Source organism: Saccopteryx leptura, chromosome 5, assembly GCF_036850995.1.
Source record: "Saccopteryx leptura isolate mSacLep1 chromosome 5, mSacLep1_pri_phased_curated, whole genome shotgun sequence".
NCBI classification, from domain to species: Eukaryota; Metazoa; Chordata; class Mammalia; order Chiroptera; family Emballonuridae; genus Saccopteryx; species Saccopteryx leptura.
In genome coordinates, this window is record NC_089507.1 from 15,679,223 (window position 1) to 15,698,115 (window position 18,893).

The following is an 18,893-nucleotide window of genomic DNA, read 5'->3' on the forward strand; positions in this document are numbered from 1 at the left end:
CCTCTGTTCTTCAGCCACGGGAACTTTTATATGTTAGAAAAGAGACGTGTGCAATGTGATGATTTTTATCACTGAATAACTGAACAATACCTATTAAATATTTTAACTCCCATGACTCAATTATTAATCCTCAAAATTGGTAAGAAATTGACCTGACTGGCAAAACTGTTTAATTTCTCATTAACTCGGCCTTCTAATAAGGACATGTACAATTCCCCCCCCCCCCAGTTTTATTGAGAACTAATTGACATAAATCACTGTGTAAATTTAAGGTGTACAGCATGATGTGGTTTGAGGCACAAATTTTGACAGACCTCAGAAGAGTCATTCTTCAACTCTAATATAAATAAATATTACCTGCAGAGCTTATTAAAAATGCAAATTGTTGGGGTTTATCCGAGCAGTACTAAAAAATATTTGGAAGGCAAGGTTCAGCGACCTTCATTTTTTTAATAAACACACCCAAATGATTATGACGCAGATGGTCCAAAGACAGTAATTTGAAAAATACAGTCTAATTTTGACTATTTTAAGCCATAGGTCTCCAAAGAATAAGCACTGTAAAAGAGACTATAAATTTCACTTTGGCAATAAATCTTATTTTAGAAACAGACTAGAAGGGCGTGGCCTAATTTTTACCAGTGGAGTCAATATCATCATAATCTGAAAGTCATCAATAATTTTATAACCTTTGACATGTGGGAAGACTATTTCATAGACTGAGGATGTATTTTTTAAAGAAGACAAACCAAAAAACGAATGACTTCTTAATGTAAGAAGCAATCCTATAAATCTTGTTTTAAAAAGATAGGCCAAAGGTGATAATGTCTCTCAAATCTGAGAAAAGCCAAGAATGTAAAGAGTTAATATAATGAATGTGCCTACCAACTAGGCTACATGTCTATCAAGGACAAACAAGAATGGAATGAACCGGAATGAACTTGAGCGTGTTGAGATTTCAGTTAGATGGAAGCAAAGACCAGGAAGCACAGGACTAAGGGACAGATTTAGCTCGCTTAAGAGTTTTCTCCAGATATACTGAGAGCCTCCTGTCTTGGATGATCTGAAAAGTAATTTAGGTCTAAGGCAAAGAGATGTCCGATGCGAGTTACTGAATGTCTTCCCTTTCCATGTGTCCAGGATTCAGCAAAAGACCTGGCCAAGACTGGGCACGCAATAAGGGCCTGAGAAATATAACTCATCAATTCACAGACTCTATAGTAGATATCATCCCAGTGATCTATTCATTTGTGTTTTATCTTCTTTTACCTTATACAACCCTCATATTTCTATTTTCATCAGGGAAATTACTCTGAGCTTCAAACTAAAAAAAAACCAACTATCTACATGACAGCGCAGGTCAGATGTCCCCTTGGCATCTCAAACTAGACCAACATCATCCAAACCAAACTCCCCAGTTCTAACCCCTCCCCAGTGGGTCTCTCTCTAATGTTCTTGTATCAGTGAAGTTCACACCATCTGGGCAGTTATTCAGGACAAAAAACTGAGTGCCTTTTTTGATTCTTCCTTCATATACAATCATGTGTTAAGTCCTGGTGATTTTTACCTTCTAAATCTAACTCTAGTCCATCTCCTTTATTATATTATATTTCCCCTAAACCAAGCAGCTAGCGTCTCTTTCTGGACTAGGATAACAGCCTTTTCACTTGAACACTGTATCTGTATTTACCATCCTCTAATTTATTCTGTCACTCGGGCAGAATAAGTCTTTATTAAGGGGACAGGAATCCAAGCATAGCAGCTGCTGTCTAACACATTCCAATGGCTTTCTTCTAACTTTGAAGGAAAGCCCTAAGCCATAAACAGGACCTACTGAGCCCATCACAGTCTGGACCTGTCATCATCATGGATTTATCTCCCACATTGCATTTTTTCCTTTACTCTATTTTCCAGGTACATTGAGCTTCTACCAGTCCTTAAGATATATGGTGCTCCTTCCTTTTCCAGGGCCTCTGAGCAAGCTGTTCCCCTGTTACTGGGAACATCCCTTCCCACTCTCCCTCTCCCTCTCTTTCACCAATAGACACATCTTGTCTAGAATTACAATGAACTCAACAGTTTTTTTCTTTCTGAGACTTGAAAGGAAGTCAGGATTCCTCTTAGTTGCTCTTATAGAACAATCTATTTATCCTTTGCAGTTCTATGCCCATTTGTAATTAAATAATTAATAGCTTTTTCATTGTTCAATGTCTATCTTCCCCTATAATGAAAGCCTTATGAAAGCAGAGAACATCTCTGTCCTACTATGTTTTCAGGTTACCTGAAACAGAGTCTCAATGAATATTTGTTGAAAAAAAAAAAAAATCAATCACCAAACGATTACTTCTAACATTCTCTCCATACCCTTCATTAGATCAAAGATGCCCAAGGGTGGTCCGCCCTCTCTGAGGCTGAGACAATGAATAAAGAAAGCCAGGCTTGGTGCTTTGTCACTGGGAAAACCTTGTCCACGTGGTTCAGCTGAGTGAATTAACTCAGGTTTTCATAACTGGTTTTTACAGGTCTATGCAGAAGCAGTGTGAAGTAGCTATAAGGGTAAAAGGCTCTAGCTTTTAAAATCACCTCTGAGAACCAGAGGCGGGGCTCCACTGAAACACAGTTGTCAAAAGACAGTCCCCCTGACATCAGCTGTTGAGCCTAAATTGCTGGCCAGATGAGGTACAGCAAACAAAGCAGGCTGCCTGACTCGCTTCCATGTAGATTGTATGTCTCAGTTGAAGGCTGAGATGGTGTTGGGCCAGAGCACCCAGCACGTCCAGGAGGTCCATGCATACCCATGGACAGTGAGGCTCACCCGGGGCAGCGCTGCACTTCTGAGCAAAGGAATCATAACATCACATTCCATTCCGTTGACCCAGCCAGCGCCAGTCAAACAGCCGCGTGAGATGGGACGGCTGTCTAAACTTCCTGGCGCCTGCTTGCATGGGTGTTATGATTTTTGTTTTAATGAGCTTATTTAGGAAGGTTTCTACTGTATAGAGGAAAAGGTGGAGGGGGGATGCAGAAGAGAGAGAAAGAAATTGAACTATCACAAGGAAATTGTTCAACTGCCATTATGGGAATACACACAGACAGACTACGTATTTGAGTACATTCAAAGTTAAAGTTAAAATCGACCGTATGCACGTCCATATGCAGATATATTGGTACAGTTTCTGAATGGCTTCTTTCTACAGAGCTGCATGCAACAGTGATCCCACAAAGAAGATAAACTGGAGGACCTGTTGTACTAGATAACGATATATTCTGCAGTGAAAAGAAGACACAACTTAGATGGGAGGAATAGAAATCCACAGGGCCATGCACAGGGCTGTCCACAGCCACTTAACTTACCCATTTGCCTATCATGTCTTTTTGTAAAAACACAGGACCCGGGCCATGTCTTGCTACCTTACAAAGACCAGAGATTGAATACATGCTAAAATTCTCATTTGAGAAAATGATTAGAGCGCTCAGTTTTCCTGGTGCTAAAAATGAAACTAAAAGGCATCTGAAGGTCTAAAAGGCAAAGACAAAAATCTTTCCAAGATTGGCCAAAATGTCTAGCAGAGAACCGATTATTTTTAACAGGTTGCAGTTTTATTAGACAGATGAATAGATTCCATATCTTTAAAAAACCTTAACATTTGCAGCCAATTTTTCAAGACATTAATTTCTAAACAGGAGATGAAAGGAAAAGAAATCAAAATGCTTAATAACATTTCCAACTTCTTAAAGGCTTGGAGGAACTCTAAACCTTTGGCAGAAGCTTTTGAAAAATGATTTCCAGACCAGTTTTCACTATTGAGGAGGATGGAGCATTTATCAAATATCTTTTAGCTTCCATTTTCACAAAATCTAGTTTGCTGATGGGGTAGATAATAAAACTGAAGCTTTATGTTGCATTAACAGGTATGGTAAATCCTCATTATATCAAAACACAGGGGATAAATAAAGAAAAAAAAACCTGACTGAATTAACTGACTTTGCATTATCAAAATCTTTATCAGAAAGTGTATAGAGCCTCCCAGTTAGCTGGAGAAAACATACAGTGTTTCTCATCAAATAATAAGCTACTTCTGGTAAAAGGGGTTTGACAAAAATAAAATTAATAAGGAGATTAACACATTTATTATCTAAACTATATCAAGAGTTGTGGTTGCTGCTTTTCATGGGTTATCTTACTACAGTGCTCTGCAAAGCTAGGTAATAACAAGGAACAGCCTGATAGAATTTGTACTCTCAGAACTTCTATTCTACATTTCCAAATTAGAATAATTTTTAAAAAGAGCCTTCTGGCACTGGCTAGGGGCTCAGTGGCTAGAGTGTCAGCCCAGTGTATGGACATCCGAGGTTTGATTCCTGGTCAGCGCACACAGGAAAAGCAAACATCTGCTTCTCCCCCCCTTCCCTCTTCCCTTCTCTCCCTCTTCCCCTCTCATAGCCAGTGACTTAATTGGTTGTAGTGTCATCCTATGTACTGAGGATAGCTCTCTTGAAACACAAGAGCCCCAGGTGCTAAAATTAGCCCGGTACTTAAGCATCAGCCCCAGATGGGGTTGCCAGGTAGATTCTGATCAGGGCGCATGCAGGAGTCAGCCTCACTAGCTCCCTTCCTCTTACCAAAAAAACAAAACAAAAACAAAACAAAACAAAAAACAAGCCCTATTTTATGTTAAGGTAACTGCGTGTCAGCTTTGGCAGTGAAAGATATGTGTTCATTGTTAGAATTGTTACAACCCGACTTCCTCAAAAGTTCCAAGGACACTACAAATTCTATAGATGAGATGCATGAATAAATTTTATGCCATTTCTAGAGCGAAGAGCCTCGTTAGGTTCTCTATAGAAATGGTAAACTGAGGGGGGATTGGCCACAGAAAGATATGGAAGGACAGAAAGAAATGTCAAAACTCTGACAAAATTCAAAAACAAAAGGATGATTTTTTTTCTTGCCTTTAATATTGATTACACTCATTTAATTCAGTAGTCATTCAGTAAGTTTCTGCTACTAGGGGGCACTCTAGGGAGGAAACAAAAATATAGCCGTCAGTTTCCCAAAATCAATCCCATCCTAGTAATGTTCAGGAATCTTCCTCCTTACTCCTGTCTAAGGTTAGATAAATGTGAAAAAAATCCAGGTTAGTCTACTTAATAGACAATATGCAAGTAAGAGCCACAATGCAGGTAAACCCAGTGAAAAGCCAGAAACCATGAAAATTATAGCCTGAAAATAAATAAATAAATAAATAAATAAATATATTTAAACCTGTATATATATATAACTGCTTTGAATGAAACTGCTCATTTTTATATAGAGAGCTTATAGCTCAACATAAGATATATTCACCTACATGAAATATCTCTTGAAAAGGGCTTAAATAGAAAACTACATAATTTTTTCCAAAAAGAGTATCTATGAGAAATGACACGATTTTTTTTTTCCCCATTCGGGAGAAGCTGATCACTTTCAGTGATGACCTGCTGTTTCTGGCCCCTGGGCTGCACCCTAACCAATGGAGGGGAAGAGAAACGAAATGCCACAGCCATTGCCCAATCACTTCTGGTTTTGCTTTTAAGCACTGAGCCATATCCTGATGTCTAGATTACCCCTTTTAATTAACATCTTATTAGCATGTTTTCTGGCAGGAAACTGGACCGATTGCAAATGGAGCTGGATGTCGAAGTCCACGAGAAGTTAGAGCGGTGACAGTTTAGACATTAAGTAGTAAACTCTGCTTGCACCATTCCAGTCTAACCTGAATCTTTTCAGGCCCAGGAGACTGATAAAGGCAGAGGGCGAACTGGTTTCTGAGAAGGAGTTTAGATGGAATTTGGGGTAAGTAGCTGCTGACACAACATACAATGAACCACAATGTATGATTCTGTGTTAGTAATTACCAATCACTAGTTTTTTTATGAACGTTCTGATTTGGTGCACTCACATTGCTCTGGATAGAGACTTTTAGAGGCATAAGCTATGAAAACTTTACTTATAGAGCTCTAAACCAAAGCAATATAGACCATAAAACAAAGGTGACATTAATTTTATTTTCTTGAGTGAGAAGCAGGGAGGCACAGAGACAGACTCCCACATGAGCCCCCACCAGGATCTACCCAGCAAGCCCTGGGATCTACCCTGTGCATCTGGGGCTGTTGCTCTGTGGTTCTGTTGCTTAGCAACCAAGCTATTTTAGTGCCTGGGGTGAGGCCATGGAGCCATCCTCAGCACCTAGGGCCAACTTGTTCCAACCGAGTCACAGCTGTGGGAGGGGAAGAAAGGGAGAGAGAGAAGGGCAGGGTTGCTTCTCCTGTGTGCCCCAACTGGGAATCGAACCTGGGACATCACACATCGGGCCAGTAGTTGATTGCTGAACCAACCAGCCAGGGCCACATGTTCCTTTTTTGTAATCTCCTTATGGAGACTCTGCTTTGTTAGCCCCATGATTATATGATTGATCTGAATGAATGCAAAATACAGCACTGCACCCAAAATAATCCAAGTATAAATTGTACTGTATCCATTATTTTAAAGGTATCTCAGAAGTCTGAATGGAAATCACCTACCCGACCAACTTGGGCAGACTGTCTTAGTTCCTTTTGCTGTTTCATGAATGACTTTTCAAGCTAATCTAGTCAAATGAATAAAAAAATTATTGCTTGTCTCTCTAGTGCCCAAGTCCATAAAAATAAACTTTGCAAAATGCATTTTGGCATAAGAAAGCAGATCATTCTGAGTAAGGAAATCAATCAGAAAATCTTCCTGTGGGTAAACTCATTAAATAGTTCCAATGTGCCTCCAAGAAAGGTTTCCAAATCTTTATCATGACACGCAGGACCCATCAGAGACCTGGCTTCCATGGGGCCCTGCAGACTTCGTTCTTGCCTCTGCCCTCTCCCAGTGTTCTAGTGAAATGACTGGCAGTTTCCCAGTATACCCTGCTTTTTCCCAGAGATGTAGTATGAGCTCTATTTTCTGCCTAGAATAGCAATGTCCAAGAAAAATAAATTGCAGTTTATGTAATCCTAAATTTTTCTAAGAGGCACATTTTAAAAGTAAAAAAGAACCAAAAATTTAATTTTAATGATGTATTTAATTTAGCTCAATATATTTAAAATATTATTTCAGCTTGTTACTGATATAAAAAATATTAATGAGTCCCTGGTCAGTTGGCTCAGTGGTAGATGTCCCAGGTTTGATTCCTGGTCAGGGCACACAGGAGAAGCACCCATATGCTTATCCACCCCTCCCCCTCTTGTTTCTCTTTCTTTCTCTCTCTCCTCTCTCTCTTTCTCTCTATCTCTCTCTCTCCCTCCTCCCCCTCCACTCCCACAGCCATAACTCGATTGGAGCAAGTGGGCTCTGGGCACTCAGGATGGCTCTATGGCCTCTGCCTCAGGTGCTAAGAAGAGCTTGTTTGCTGAGCAATGGAGCAACACCCCAGATGCTCAGAGTATCAGCCCCTAGTGGGCTTACTGGGTAGATCCCAGTTGGGGCACATGTAGGAGTCTGACTCAGCCTCTCCTCCTCTCCCTGAATTAAAAGTAACAATAATAATAATGAAATTTTTTCACTTTTTTTTTTCATTCTGTCTTCAAAATCAAATCACACTGGTAGTGTATCTAAATTTGGGACTAGGTAAATTAGCCACTTGGCTAACAGCTACCCTGTGGGTGGGACAGCACAGGTTTAGAAAACCGTTGCCTTCCATCCCCTTTGGTTTCAGATCAATCTCACCCTCTTCAGGGCTGACCTCCCTCCTTCCCAGGCCTGGGTGCCCACCCACATGGCTCCACAGTACCGTAGTTGTATCTACTACTACCACTCAGCATACCCCATTGCCTGTTTGTCTTTATTTCCTGGCAGACTTGAGGCTCCCTGGTTGGAGGGGAACAGGTCTTACTTAATTTTATATCTTAAGCACCTAGCAAACATTAGTCACCTACAGAGTCATGAGTTTTCACTTATGTTAAGAATAAAAATAGTATATTATTGTCAAAGGGGCATTAGTTTTATAGTAAGTCCTAAATTTTTATATTAAGCTCTTATTACCTATAGGTCACTGGGTTAGTAAACAATCTCTAGGTCATATATATATATTTTGCAACCTGCTTTTCAAAAACTAACAAATAAGCAAACTCAAGTTCAAAATTCTCACAAATGGCTATTGTTTTATAATTATTTAATATAAGCCAAGTTGACATTTGCACTATATAAGCCATCTTACAAAGAGAACTGATAAAAGATAGTCTTAGAGAATTAGAACTAAGAAATGGTCCATATTCGTGATGCAAGAAGAAGGCAGGGTGGCATCCGCTTCCAAGCTGAAGTTCATGACCCCAAGAGTGCGAGTGCTTTGGGCTCAGGCAACAACTATGGAAGGTAGATCAATCACACTACTTGATCTATTTGGGAAGAGCCAAACTAGCAAAAAGGCTCCACCCTCCCTTTTTGATTCTAGTCAAGTATTGGCATTAAATTATCTTTGGAAGGAATAAAATAAGCACATGTCATTTATCTACATTTATTTATATAGCTTGGGTTATAGCTGTGTTGTATTTTGCCCAAATGAGCAAATATATTATGTCATAATTAATCTCTCTCTTTAATGGCATACTCCTGGGAAGAAATGCAAAGGATTTTTATAAAGTATGAATTTGCAAACACTGAAATAACTACTTTCCCTACGTGCTTATGCAACACGATTTTCTTCTGTAAAGATTAACTGTAATGTGCCACGTTAAAAGGCTTTGTAAACGCCATGGCACCATATAAATGTGAGCTATTACAATTATTGAATAGGCTATTAATTAAAAACAGCAAAATTAGAAATATTGAATTTTTAATTTTCATTAGTCTTCTTAAGTGTTAACTAATGACATTCTGGCAGATCTTAATATCACAGCTCATTTGAAAGTTGAGAAAAAAATAAGGAAAAGCATCATAATTTGCAAAAGGCCCATCATTTCGTCTTAGGTAGATTCAAAGTTAAGTGACAGCAAACACCCTAGACCTTTAGCCTAAGTATTCAATTACCTCTCCCTTCTTTCTCCTTGAGTGCCTGCGATTAACAAACCTCTCAGCTAACCTTTCTCTTTTTTTTTCCAGCTGATAAGTGTTGGCTAATGCTTAATTTTGACTTCATTAGTCAGCTCTTTTCTCTAAGTTTTTCAAGATTTTGTTGATGGTAGTGGGTTTTCTTAAAGGAGCCATATACATCTAACCTTGAAAATTCCTTTCTCTCAGGATTGGTTTGCTTATACGCAAGATGTGTCAAAAGCTGATGACCCTCACGGAAACGGTTCTTATCAGTCAGCACAGAGAAGAGGCAGCTGCCGTGAACAAGAGCAGTGCCATTTCGAAAGGGTTAGCCGCGGCTCCCCGGAACACCCTGTCGAGAAACGCTCTGAGACCCTACGGGGGCTCAGTGGGCAAGAGTGCCATGATCGGTAGGACTATCTGCCACTGACAAGCGCTAGATGCCAACACCTGGATGCCTCCCAAGGTCTAGGCTGATAACCGATGGGTGAGAGCCAGGGTCAAGTCTATCCGATAGGAAGCAGCTGCTGAAACAAGTACTTGACCCACGGAGAAAAAGTTAATTTAACGTAACCTGCATCCTTCCACCGAAGGGTCAGCACTGTCCACACGTCAAGTGCATGGAATGCCCTGCGGTAAGCGGGGCCAAGGTCCACGTGGGATATTGACAAGTAGTCCATACAGAACATGATGTGAGAGCGGCCCAGGTAGGCGCTGGCCCAGCACGAGTGGGAACTGATCACGTTCCCAGCAAATCTTCCTCGACTGTCTCCTTTCCATGGAAGTCGGACCCCGTCTCTTCACGGACAGTCCAGCCCTCACATCTGCCCCAAAGACGGAACAGTGACACCCCCTCATATCCCTCTCCAAGAAGAAAAGCAGCCAAGAGCAGTGAGAAGAACTCATCCTTTGACCAGGTGGAACCAGGATCTGACCAAATAACTCTCCACTCCCACTCCCACCATTTCTGAAAACAGGAATGAGCTTCACAGTGAATGAGAAACAATACTGATTTAGCATTTGGCTTCCCAAAAATCTGTGTGAAGAGAGATTGGGGACTCGCTGATGTTTTAATGTCAAAAGGCTGAATATTGCACATTCTAACAAAGCCTTAGCTATAATTTATTTTCTATTTTCTAATCTACAAAAAAACAAAACAAAACAAAACAAAACAAAAGAAAAACCAGAAGAGGACAGAAAAGAAACAAACGAAAAAGAAACCCTCCTTTGAAATGAAAGTTAGCTCCAAGCTGCTTACGATTGCCTTCTGCCTCTGCCTCTCCCTCTGTTTGGCCCTTTCCGACTCCCGCTTCTCATACTCTCTGCGGTATTCTTCCCTCTTCAACCTTTCGTGCTGATACTCCTCGTAGCTGTCATACCTGAGAAACATAACTTCATCATTAAGTCAACCACCTCCAACAGCATGGGCAACATGAGTAATTGGCTGGAGAAAGACAGGGTTTTAGATTGCATCTGGCCACTTAAAAGCCGGGGATGATGAGAGGAGCCCAAGCAAAGCAACCCCCATCGTTACCTGGGCCTACAGCTGTAGGGTGATCTTGACCGTGATCTTGAGCACAGGGGAGAATTTCGGTGTGCACGGTGTCTGCAGTGGCTTGACTCATAGTAGTAGCAAGATCTGGGAGACAGGAGAAAAACAGAAAGGGCATTTGCAACTGCCACTTAACCCCCGCCGATCGGCACGGCTGCACACCCCCCTGGAACACCGTATTGCATGAACTGGCTTTTTCTTCCTAGAGACTAGTGAGATTTCCCAGTGACAGTTTCTGATCATCTAGTCAGCTTAGAGGCCTGGGAGTGATGTGCTCTCTCCGGCGTCTCTTATTGATGTTAATGCCGAGCGCCAGTCTGGTACACTGTCAGCTTTATCTTGCATGGATCTCCACTATCCTGGCACAGGGCAGCTCTCCAGGTAATGGAAAAAGTTAGATGAGCAAGTTTCTTACAAATTGCTCTCTCTGATCTGACTGGCTCAAGGCACTCTGCTCAAGGCTGACAGATTTAAGAGAAGATGAGGAGCGGTGTATGTGTAACAACAATCTCATTAGTTCCGGCACCCAGAATGCAGTGGTGAGGTGCTGGGCTGCCTGTGGGTTTGCATGTTTTTTGTGTCTCTTTTTTGACTTCTTGGAAAAAGCCTGACGCTCTGGGTGAGTTTGGACAAGGTTTACCTTGAGGAGGATCTACTGCCTGGGGACCTTGATCTTGACCTGGAATATGGTGACCGGGAACACGACCTGTGTCGAGTAAAGGACCTTGAACGAGAGCGCATCCTTTGGGGTCTTTGAGAAAATAAGGATTTGGGTGGTGACACAGAATCTCTACACGGAGAGTTAAAAGAAGAGCAGGAAGGGGACACATTGAACAATGAATAGGACTGCGTGCCGTCCCAAGGGTAGTTCAGTTTGTCACTTTCATCTTCGCTGTCATCAAACAGGCCATCCATGGCTAGTCCTGAATTTATAAACATAGGTAGTTTGGAGAATTGTTCGTTACTGAAATCGCTGTCCCTCAGTTCGCTGGTCTTGTCTGCTTCGTCGTCAAAAACAGCTCGACTGGGATGGCCGAAGTGCTTGTTCAGCTCGGCTCGGATTTCCTGGTCCTGGAGCTGTTTCCGGGGGCCGCAGGGAGAGACCTGCCCGTTCACCGGCGGGCTCTCTCTCCTGGAGCACTTGTCTGAATCTGTGGAGGGACAGATCTGCCCCTGCCAGCTGGAGGAAGCATCTTTATAGTCTAGTTGTCCAGAGTCTTGGAGCTCCTGGGATATATTAATGAGTATTTCCGTTTTGGAGTTGACTGACTGACAATAGTCATGGTCACCAAACAGCCGTAGACTGGGCCGCTTGGCCTTCCTCTCCTCGTGTCCGCTGGTGAGCGCGGAGGCCTTGCTGAGCTGCGCGTACAACTCAGACTGCTCGGGCCCTTTCTTGGTGGAGCCGTTGCCTTGGGTACCAGGACATTCGCTGTACCGGGGCTTCTTGGATGGCGGAGGGACCACAGTCTTGCAAGAGGACTTCAGCTTTGGAGAAGCCCTAAAGGGGTTGTCTTGGTTGGCTTTATGAGGAGGAGTTGTGGGTGGAGTTAGGCCTAAGGCGGAAAAAAAAAAAAAAAAAAAAGAAGGGGGAAAAAAAAAAGAAGGTAGGGAGAGAAAGAGAGAAGAGACAGAAATAATGTTCTTAAATGCCAGGATACGTTTCCTAACTTCCTAACTTTTTCAAGATTTCAGACAATGGTTAAAACTGAGTGAAAAATAAGGAAACTAAATTCATGACAATACCTGAAAAAATGACTCTCTCCCCCTAAGCCTCTGTCACCGAGAAAAGACAGATCAACCGGCCAGGCAGACGCACAAGTCGTGAGAGTTTGTATTTCAAACACCAAGGCTAACAGACCCGCTTCCCAGAAAACATTAGCGTGTCTCTCCCAGCCTCCGCCACACCGGGCACCACCAAAGGTCAGGTTTTCAAGGGCACTGCGTCACCTGTGTTATGGAAAATGACCGTGGCGGGGCTCAGGGGAATCACGGAACAGCTTTGGTAGCTTTTGTCAGCGAGGGTGCGAGTGGCTCAGGACTTTTTGTCCAATCCAGGAAATCTACCCAAGGAGCCAAAGAATTAGGCAACTTGCGGGACAAATACAGATGAGACGACGGCAAATGTGGGGATGACACAGGCTACGTCGAAGCGAGATCAGTGAATGAGGACGTACGAATGCAGGGAACTAGACGACCCTACCAACTTGATAGCAACGGTTCCCTGTCGCCACAGTTCATTAGCTTAGTAAGCCATGGCTAATGCAGGTATAATACATTCTTGTAAGCATAACTAATACATTCTGTCTAAAATATGGTTCTGCAACAGAAACCAAAGTGAACAGTAACACAAATTATTGCAGTGACAGGGGACCATTTTATGAGAGTACAGCATTAGGGCAGGTTATCAGGCTGAAGGATGGAAAGGAATCCAAGTTTCAGCAACTAACGAATGTTTTAAGAAAAAGTAAAAATAAAGGAAGAAGGGGTAACCCATCCGTTGTGGCCATTCCTGGTTTTTCACAGAAGGAAAGAACAGTCCGTTGGGAGTCCCTGCGGGAGTGTCTGTGAAGTGTGGGTGCCTCCATGAAGCGACACCCCCTGAGTCCAAGGAACTTTGAAGAAGGGAAGGATGGAGTTCAAATGACTTTATGCTTACAAGGGAACATTTTAGTTTACAATACACTTTCTATTTAGGAGGATAGGCAAATGCTATTCAGCAAAAAAAGAACTTCAAGTCTGCTAACAAGCCTGGGGTTAGACTTAAGGCAACTGTGCGTTTCAAGGCAAGGCAGAGAAATCCTACCTTGTTGGAAAATATATGTATATATATATATATATATTTATATTTATATAGGGAGAACCAAGTAGGTCATGGAGAGCCACGTGGACCTTGGGTATGAACAGAAAGATGCTGCCTCTCTCTCCTAGTTTACAATCAAGATGTTGATTTTTTTTTCCCCCCTAAAATGAAATATTTGACACTGCTCCTTGGCAATATTTATCATGCACAGCTAATCTTCCGTTAATGAGGGAAGAAAAGAGATAAAAATGTCAAAGTGGTTTGACTTTGGAAATGCATCCCGGAAAAGCTCAGAAAGACGGGAGGTGCAAACACAGGAGAGGAGGAATATCGGAGTCAAGAAAGCCTCCCTTCCCTAGCATCCTCCAGCATGCCTACCCCTCTTGGTTTACAGGTAAGAAGCACGTGACATATTATGGAGTGAACCATCCGGGTCCCCGAGGCACACGCCCCTTTTCCCCCTCTTTCATGGACTTTCGTGTCTTCTACTCAGTCTTAGAACCCCATGTCATCCATCGTTTCCTCTCTCTCTTCCTCCTTCCTGTTTCTTTCCCTTCTGCACTGCGTCGCCATACACATTGATTTTGACCATATGCTACCTTCAATTACTATCACAACAAATTTAAAGATACTAATGCCCAGCAAAGAAATGACAGGTTCTCAGTAGTTCTCCCAGGACGCTGAGGTACTCAAAGAAATAATGATGAGTAATCCCCCTTTGCTGAGTAAATAACAGTAAAATATTCCAAGAGACATAGCCCTTGCGCTGCGGGAAATGATATTCAACATCCTAAAATATCTAGCTCCATAAATCTTTTCATGACACCCCAAATTGAGGTAATTTTTAGTTTTCCAGTGAGTTACTGCCTGGATCAATCACTGGATACTCATCAGATATAGCTATAGATAATGCTTTTTTTTTTTTTTTTTTTTTTTTAAATGTGTGTGATATCTTGTCTCTTTAAATAAAGTAGAAGCTCTTAGAGGGATGTTGTTTGGGCTTATTTTTGTAAAAATTCATACCCGTTGTTGTTTTTATTCTTCTAGATCCTCCTTCACCAGTGGATCTCGCATTTTAGTGGCTGCAGGGTCACTTGGGAGGCCGGTTAAACATTTTCACTGAGACGGTTCACAGAACACATATGGAGGCCCACGGCCTTTCAGAGCCTCTACGGCCCAGGGCCTTCTACTCAGGTATGTGTGTTTTGACCGACATTCTAGACTTATATAAAGAAACCCTAAACTTCAAAAACACCAAATTAGGCCACTATTAAGTAGAGACTGATTCTAAAAATAACTCAGCTATCTAGGGATTTTAAATATAGAAATTCTTTTTTAGTCTTGAACATGTGAAACCCTTTCCCTAGGACCTTAAGCTCATTATCGCTTAAATAACTGATTCTCAAGTTGCACTTGGGAGTGGCGACACCCTGATTGTAGTTTCTTTGAGTGAAAAAGTAGAACCTTTCACCTCCTTCAGCCTGTGGCAACCCAGGGGGCAGTGGCTGAACTCCTCTGAGGACATGCAGGATGCTGCCTACTCCCGCGGCTGCTGTTTCAGAAACCTAAGCCCCGCGGACTTCATAGTTCTTCTTAATAGACACTTCTTTAAAATGGGACTTAAATACCTTTTTTTTTTAACATAGATGCTTAAAATGCACAGAAACTCTGCGAGATAGCCAAATATACCCTGGGAAAGATCAGGGCTGGAAATGTCTGTGGGCGTCACTTATGAAAACAAATAAAGGATTCTTGCTGAGTGGATGGAAATGACTGTAGGATTAGTGAGTAGGTGGGTAGGGAGAAACAATTCAGATAACTCCCTAAACTTTTTTTTTTTTACTGTGTACTGAAACATCTTTAATCAGAAAGTATCTACAAGCAACACTAAGAAATCTCAGGAAATCTCAAGACCTCGATCAACCAGCGCCTAATTGAAAATCTATTTCCAGAGATAGTTGGGACCCAAAGCAAAACAACCGTGTGAGAGGCATTTTTTTTTTCTTTTAACATAGTGTCAAACATTTAAGAGATGCTGATGGGATAGGGGACCCCTTGCTGCACCCGAACTAATTGGATTTCTCTAACCTCATCGCTCCTACCCAGGTTTCCTTCCCCTGGGGTAGGACAGCAGTCAATACCAATTCCTTAATGCCACTGCCTTCGCTCATCTTCCCGCTAATCAGCGGACCTCCGTCTCATCCCACAAGCCTAAACCAAGAGCGCGAACGCCTCCCATAACCTCCGGATTATTTCCTGTGTGTTGATTTTCCGGGGAATGTGTACATTCTGGCGTTGACAGTACAAGGTATATTCCATGCTCTCTCTTGAACTTAGCAGGTTTTGACAGATTTATGGGAGGACAGATGGCCATTACAGGCTGAAGGCTGACAAGAGGCAGTTCAGAGCATTGTTAACACACTTGCACAAACTCTCAGCACTGCAGCTCTGTGCAGAATGTAATTCAGACTATAGCTTTTTTATTGCTGCCTATTTTCTTTTGTCAAAAGAGCCTGCTGTGCAGAGCAACAAATGGCTGCTATTACCCAGAATGTAATGGGTGTCAGACAAATCACGTAACACAAACAATCAAGAGTATGTAGGTCATATTTCAACAGAGCACAACCTTAGCAATATTTATGATTACTGCATTGAAATGTGCTCTATAATAAACAAGTACCTCTCCATCACTCACACTTACGCACTCCTGCACAGCAAATCTGGGAGAAGTGCTACACGCTCTACAGTCATCTTTTTAAAAAGCCCTTTTATTTAAAAAAAAAAAAAAAAGAAGAAGAAGAAGAAGAAGTCAGAGACAAGTTTTATTTTGTTTTTCATTATGTGCTATAAAACGATTTTCTTGGAAGAGTTCTCTTTGGGGTTTCTTTGTTTAATTGAATGAGTCTGGTAAATGGGGAGTCCTCTGCTCTGTTTGCTGTGCTCCACTATCCACCCAATGGCTTCGGCAGGATCTTTATTTTACCATTTTACAACACTTTACAGAATCCACTGCTAAAGCTGGGACTTGCTTTAGAGTCGAGTCGACAGTGAGATTTTTCCTATGCCGCATGCCAATTCAGGTCTTGCTTAAGGAAAAACGACGAGAAGATGAGTTTCTAAATTGCTTAAAAACTCACCAAAAAAAAAAAAAAAAAGGAAGATTGGATTGGTTCAAGAGAGGTGCAGGACTTGTCCCACTCACATAGTTGTGGCCCCAAAAACTTGGAGGAGGTGTTGAGAAGACACAGGAAGGGCTGATCCCAATATGAGCTCTCACTGCTGCACCAGTTGTTAGAATGTCTATTTGACCAAAGCTCCCCCGGTGCACTCAGCTTCCCCAGGGGACTCTGTGAGGGCCAGCAAGCAGAATGGTAACAGTTGACACAGAGGGACACCCCCCTCCACCCTGCTCCAGCTGACAGCACCTCTGCTTCTATTACTTTCTAAGTGGTTCCTGTATCACCCCTCATGACAGGGGAACAAACTGGCCATGCAGAAAAGTCTCAGAACATTCCCGTGACATGTGACTAATTCCCCACTTCTTGCTCTAGGAAGATGAAGATCTTATCATTCGACCATCACGCACTCTCCCCCAGAGCTGGGGCAGGAGAGGGGAGCAGGGTGGGGCTGGGCAGGACTGGATTTCCAGGTGTCCCCTGCCTAAGCCTCCCAAGCTACTATGGGAGAGGAAATTGCTTTCTTGTTCTTGGCTTAAAAGAAAGTGGATAGTTCCCCTTCCAGAAAAGTACACTGAGGAACAAAGGAATTATCTTCCCCAATGTTGGGTCAAGAAGAATGAGACTGAAAATAGAAAACGAAGGACATATTTGAAATAAGGAAGAAACTCCCGACAGTAAGAGTTGCCAAACATTGGAAGAGTCTGTAAGAATTTGTTGGGTCTCTCTTCCTTGGAGTCTTCGGGCATGGGAATGGATTATATGACCTGTCAGATCACTTTCCAGTTCTCTACGCTGTGGTTTTCCTTTTAAAATGACCGACTATCGCTCGTATTTTGCTTTGGTCTCTCTCCCCAAAGATAAGTCACAAACAATAGAAGTCTATAGGAAAAGGGTATATCAAATTTATGCTTGTTTGTCAATATTCCATCCGGCACAATGAACTTTTTAAATGGGAAGTCCAAAAAAGAAACTATAAAACTCTACATAAAAGAAGACTAAAAAGGTACAGATTGATTGGTTAGTGAGTGGGTTGATTTTTTTTCGTAAATACAAGTCCATTGATGTGCACTTTGAATGACTGCCCATTGAACCCGAGGGAAAACCCTAAGTGAGAAATAAAGGACACCAATTCACAAGTTCACTATCATGAAAACCATGGGGGAAAAATAGGTCAATTAAAGAAAAACGTTGCTAAGATGTAATGTGTTGGGGTGATGAAATTGCCTGTGATTTTGCTCTTCTCATTTCCTAAGCTACCAATTAGTGATATTGCTTTTTATCACTTTATAGTAATAAAAATAAAAACAATTTATATATACATATGCATATATGTATCTATGAAGTTTTGGGGTCACTCTGGCCCCTAACTAAATTTCTTCATGCCTTGTGATTAAAACCACCGTGTTCAGCTGACATTGCTTTGCCATTCTCATTTCAGAAACAAAAAAGTCTAGCACTCTGAAAATCTCCATATGCAATAGATTGGAATGCCTTCTGCCAAAAGAGCATTCTCTTTTCTCTCATCTTGCTTTACTAACAGCTATTTTGAAATCAAATTAGTTTTTACACCTGTAAAAGAGAAGTGTTTTTTATCAGCCAGAATGAGCTAGTTTGGTACAATCACAAAGTCAGACCAGCTGGCAATACCTAATAAAGCAAACTTCCTATCTCAGCCCTCCTGTTTCCCAAGGACTCTGCAGATGGGACAGAGGGATTATTCAGGAGGTCTCAGAATTGTGTTGACTCTATATTTCCACTGAAACGTGTGGAAAATGTCATTAAAATTTGTGAGAGTAACCCTAGCTGGTGGCTCAGTGATAGAGTGTTGGCCCCATGTGTGGATGTCCCGGGTTTGCTTCCCAGTCAGGGCACACAGGAGAAGTGCCCATCTGCTTCTCCAGCCCTCCCCCTCTCGCTTCTTTCTCTCTCTCTCTCTCTCTCTCTCTCTCTCCCTCCCTCTCTCTTTCTCTCTTTCGCTCCTGCAGCCATGGCTCAATTGGAGCAAGTTGGCCTGGGTGCTGAGGATGACTCCATGGCCTCCACCTCAGATGCTAAGGAGAGCTCTGTTGCTGAACAATGAAGCAATGCCTCAGATGGGCAGAGCTTTGCCCCCTAGTGGGCTTGCCGAGTGGATCCCAGTCCTGGTGCATGTGGGAGTCTGTCTGTGCCTCCCCTCCTTTCACTAAATTAAAAAAAAAAAAAAGGTGAGAGTAAAGAAAAACAAGATACCAAAAAGGTTTGGGCAACAGCTTGATACAATTCTTCTGCCATAACCAAACAGATGAAGTTTGTAGATCAAGGATCAACAACAAATCAACAACA

At 42.0% G+C, this 18,893-nt stretch overlaps 1 protein-coding gene across 1 annotated transcript in view; it reads right to left on the bottom strand.

Annotated features, from left to right (window-relative positions):
* The window catches only part of PPARGC1A (PPARG coactivator 1 alpha), a 101,061-nt gene that overhangs the window by 11,440 nt on the left and 70,728 nt on the right, over positions 1-18,893 (bottom strand). The window contains exons 8-10 of the mRNA XM_066384116.1: positions 11,230-12,145; positions 10,572-10,676; positions 10,296-10,416 (exon numbers count right to left, since the gene is read on the bottom strand). Coding sequence (XP_066240213.1) covers positions 10,296-10,416; positions 10,572-10,676; positions 11,230-12,145 — 1,142 coding nt within the window. The remainder of the gene's footprint in view (positions 1-10,295; positions 10,417-10,571; positions 10,677-11,229; positions 12,146-18,893) is intronic.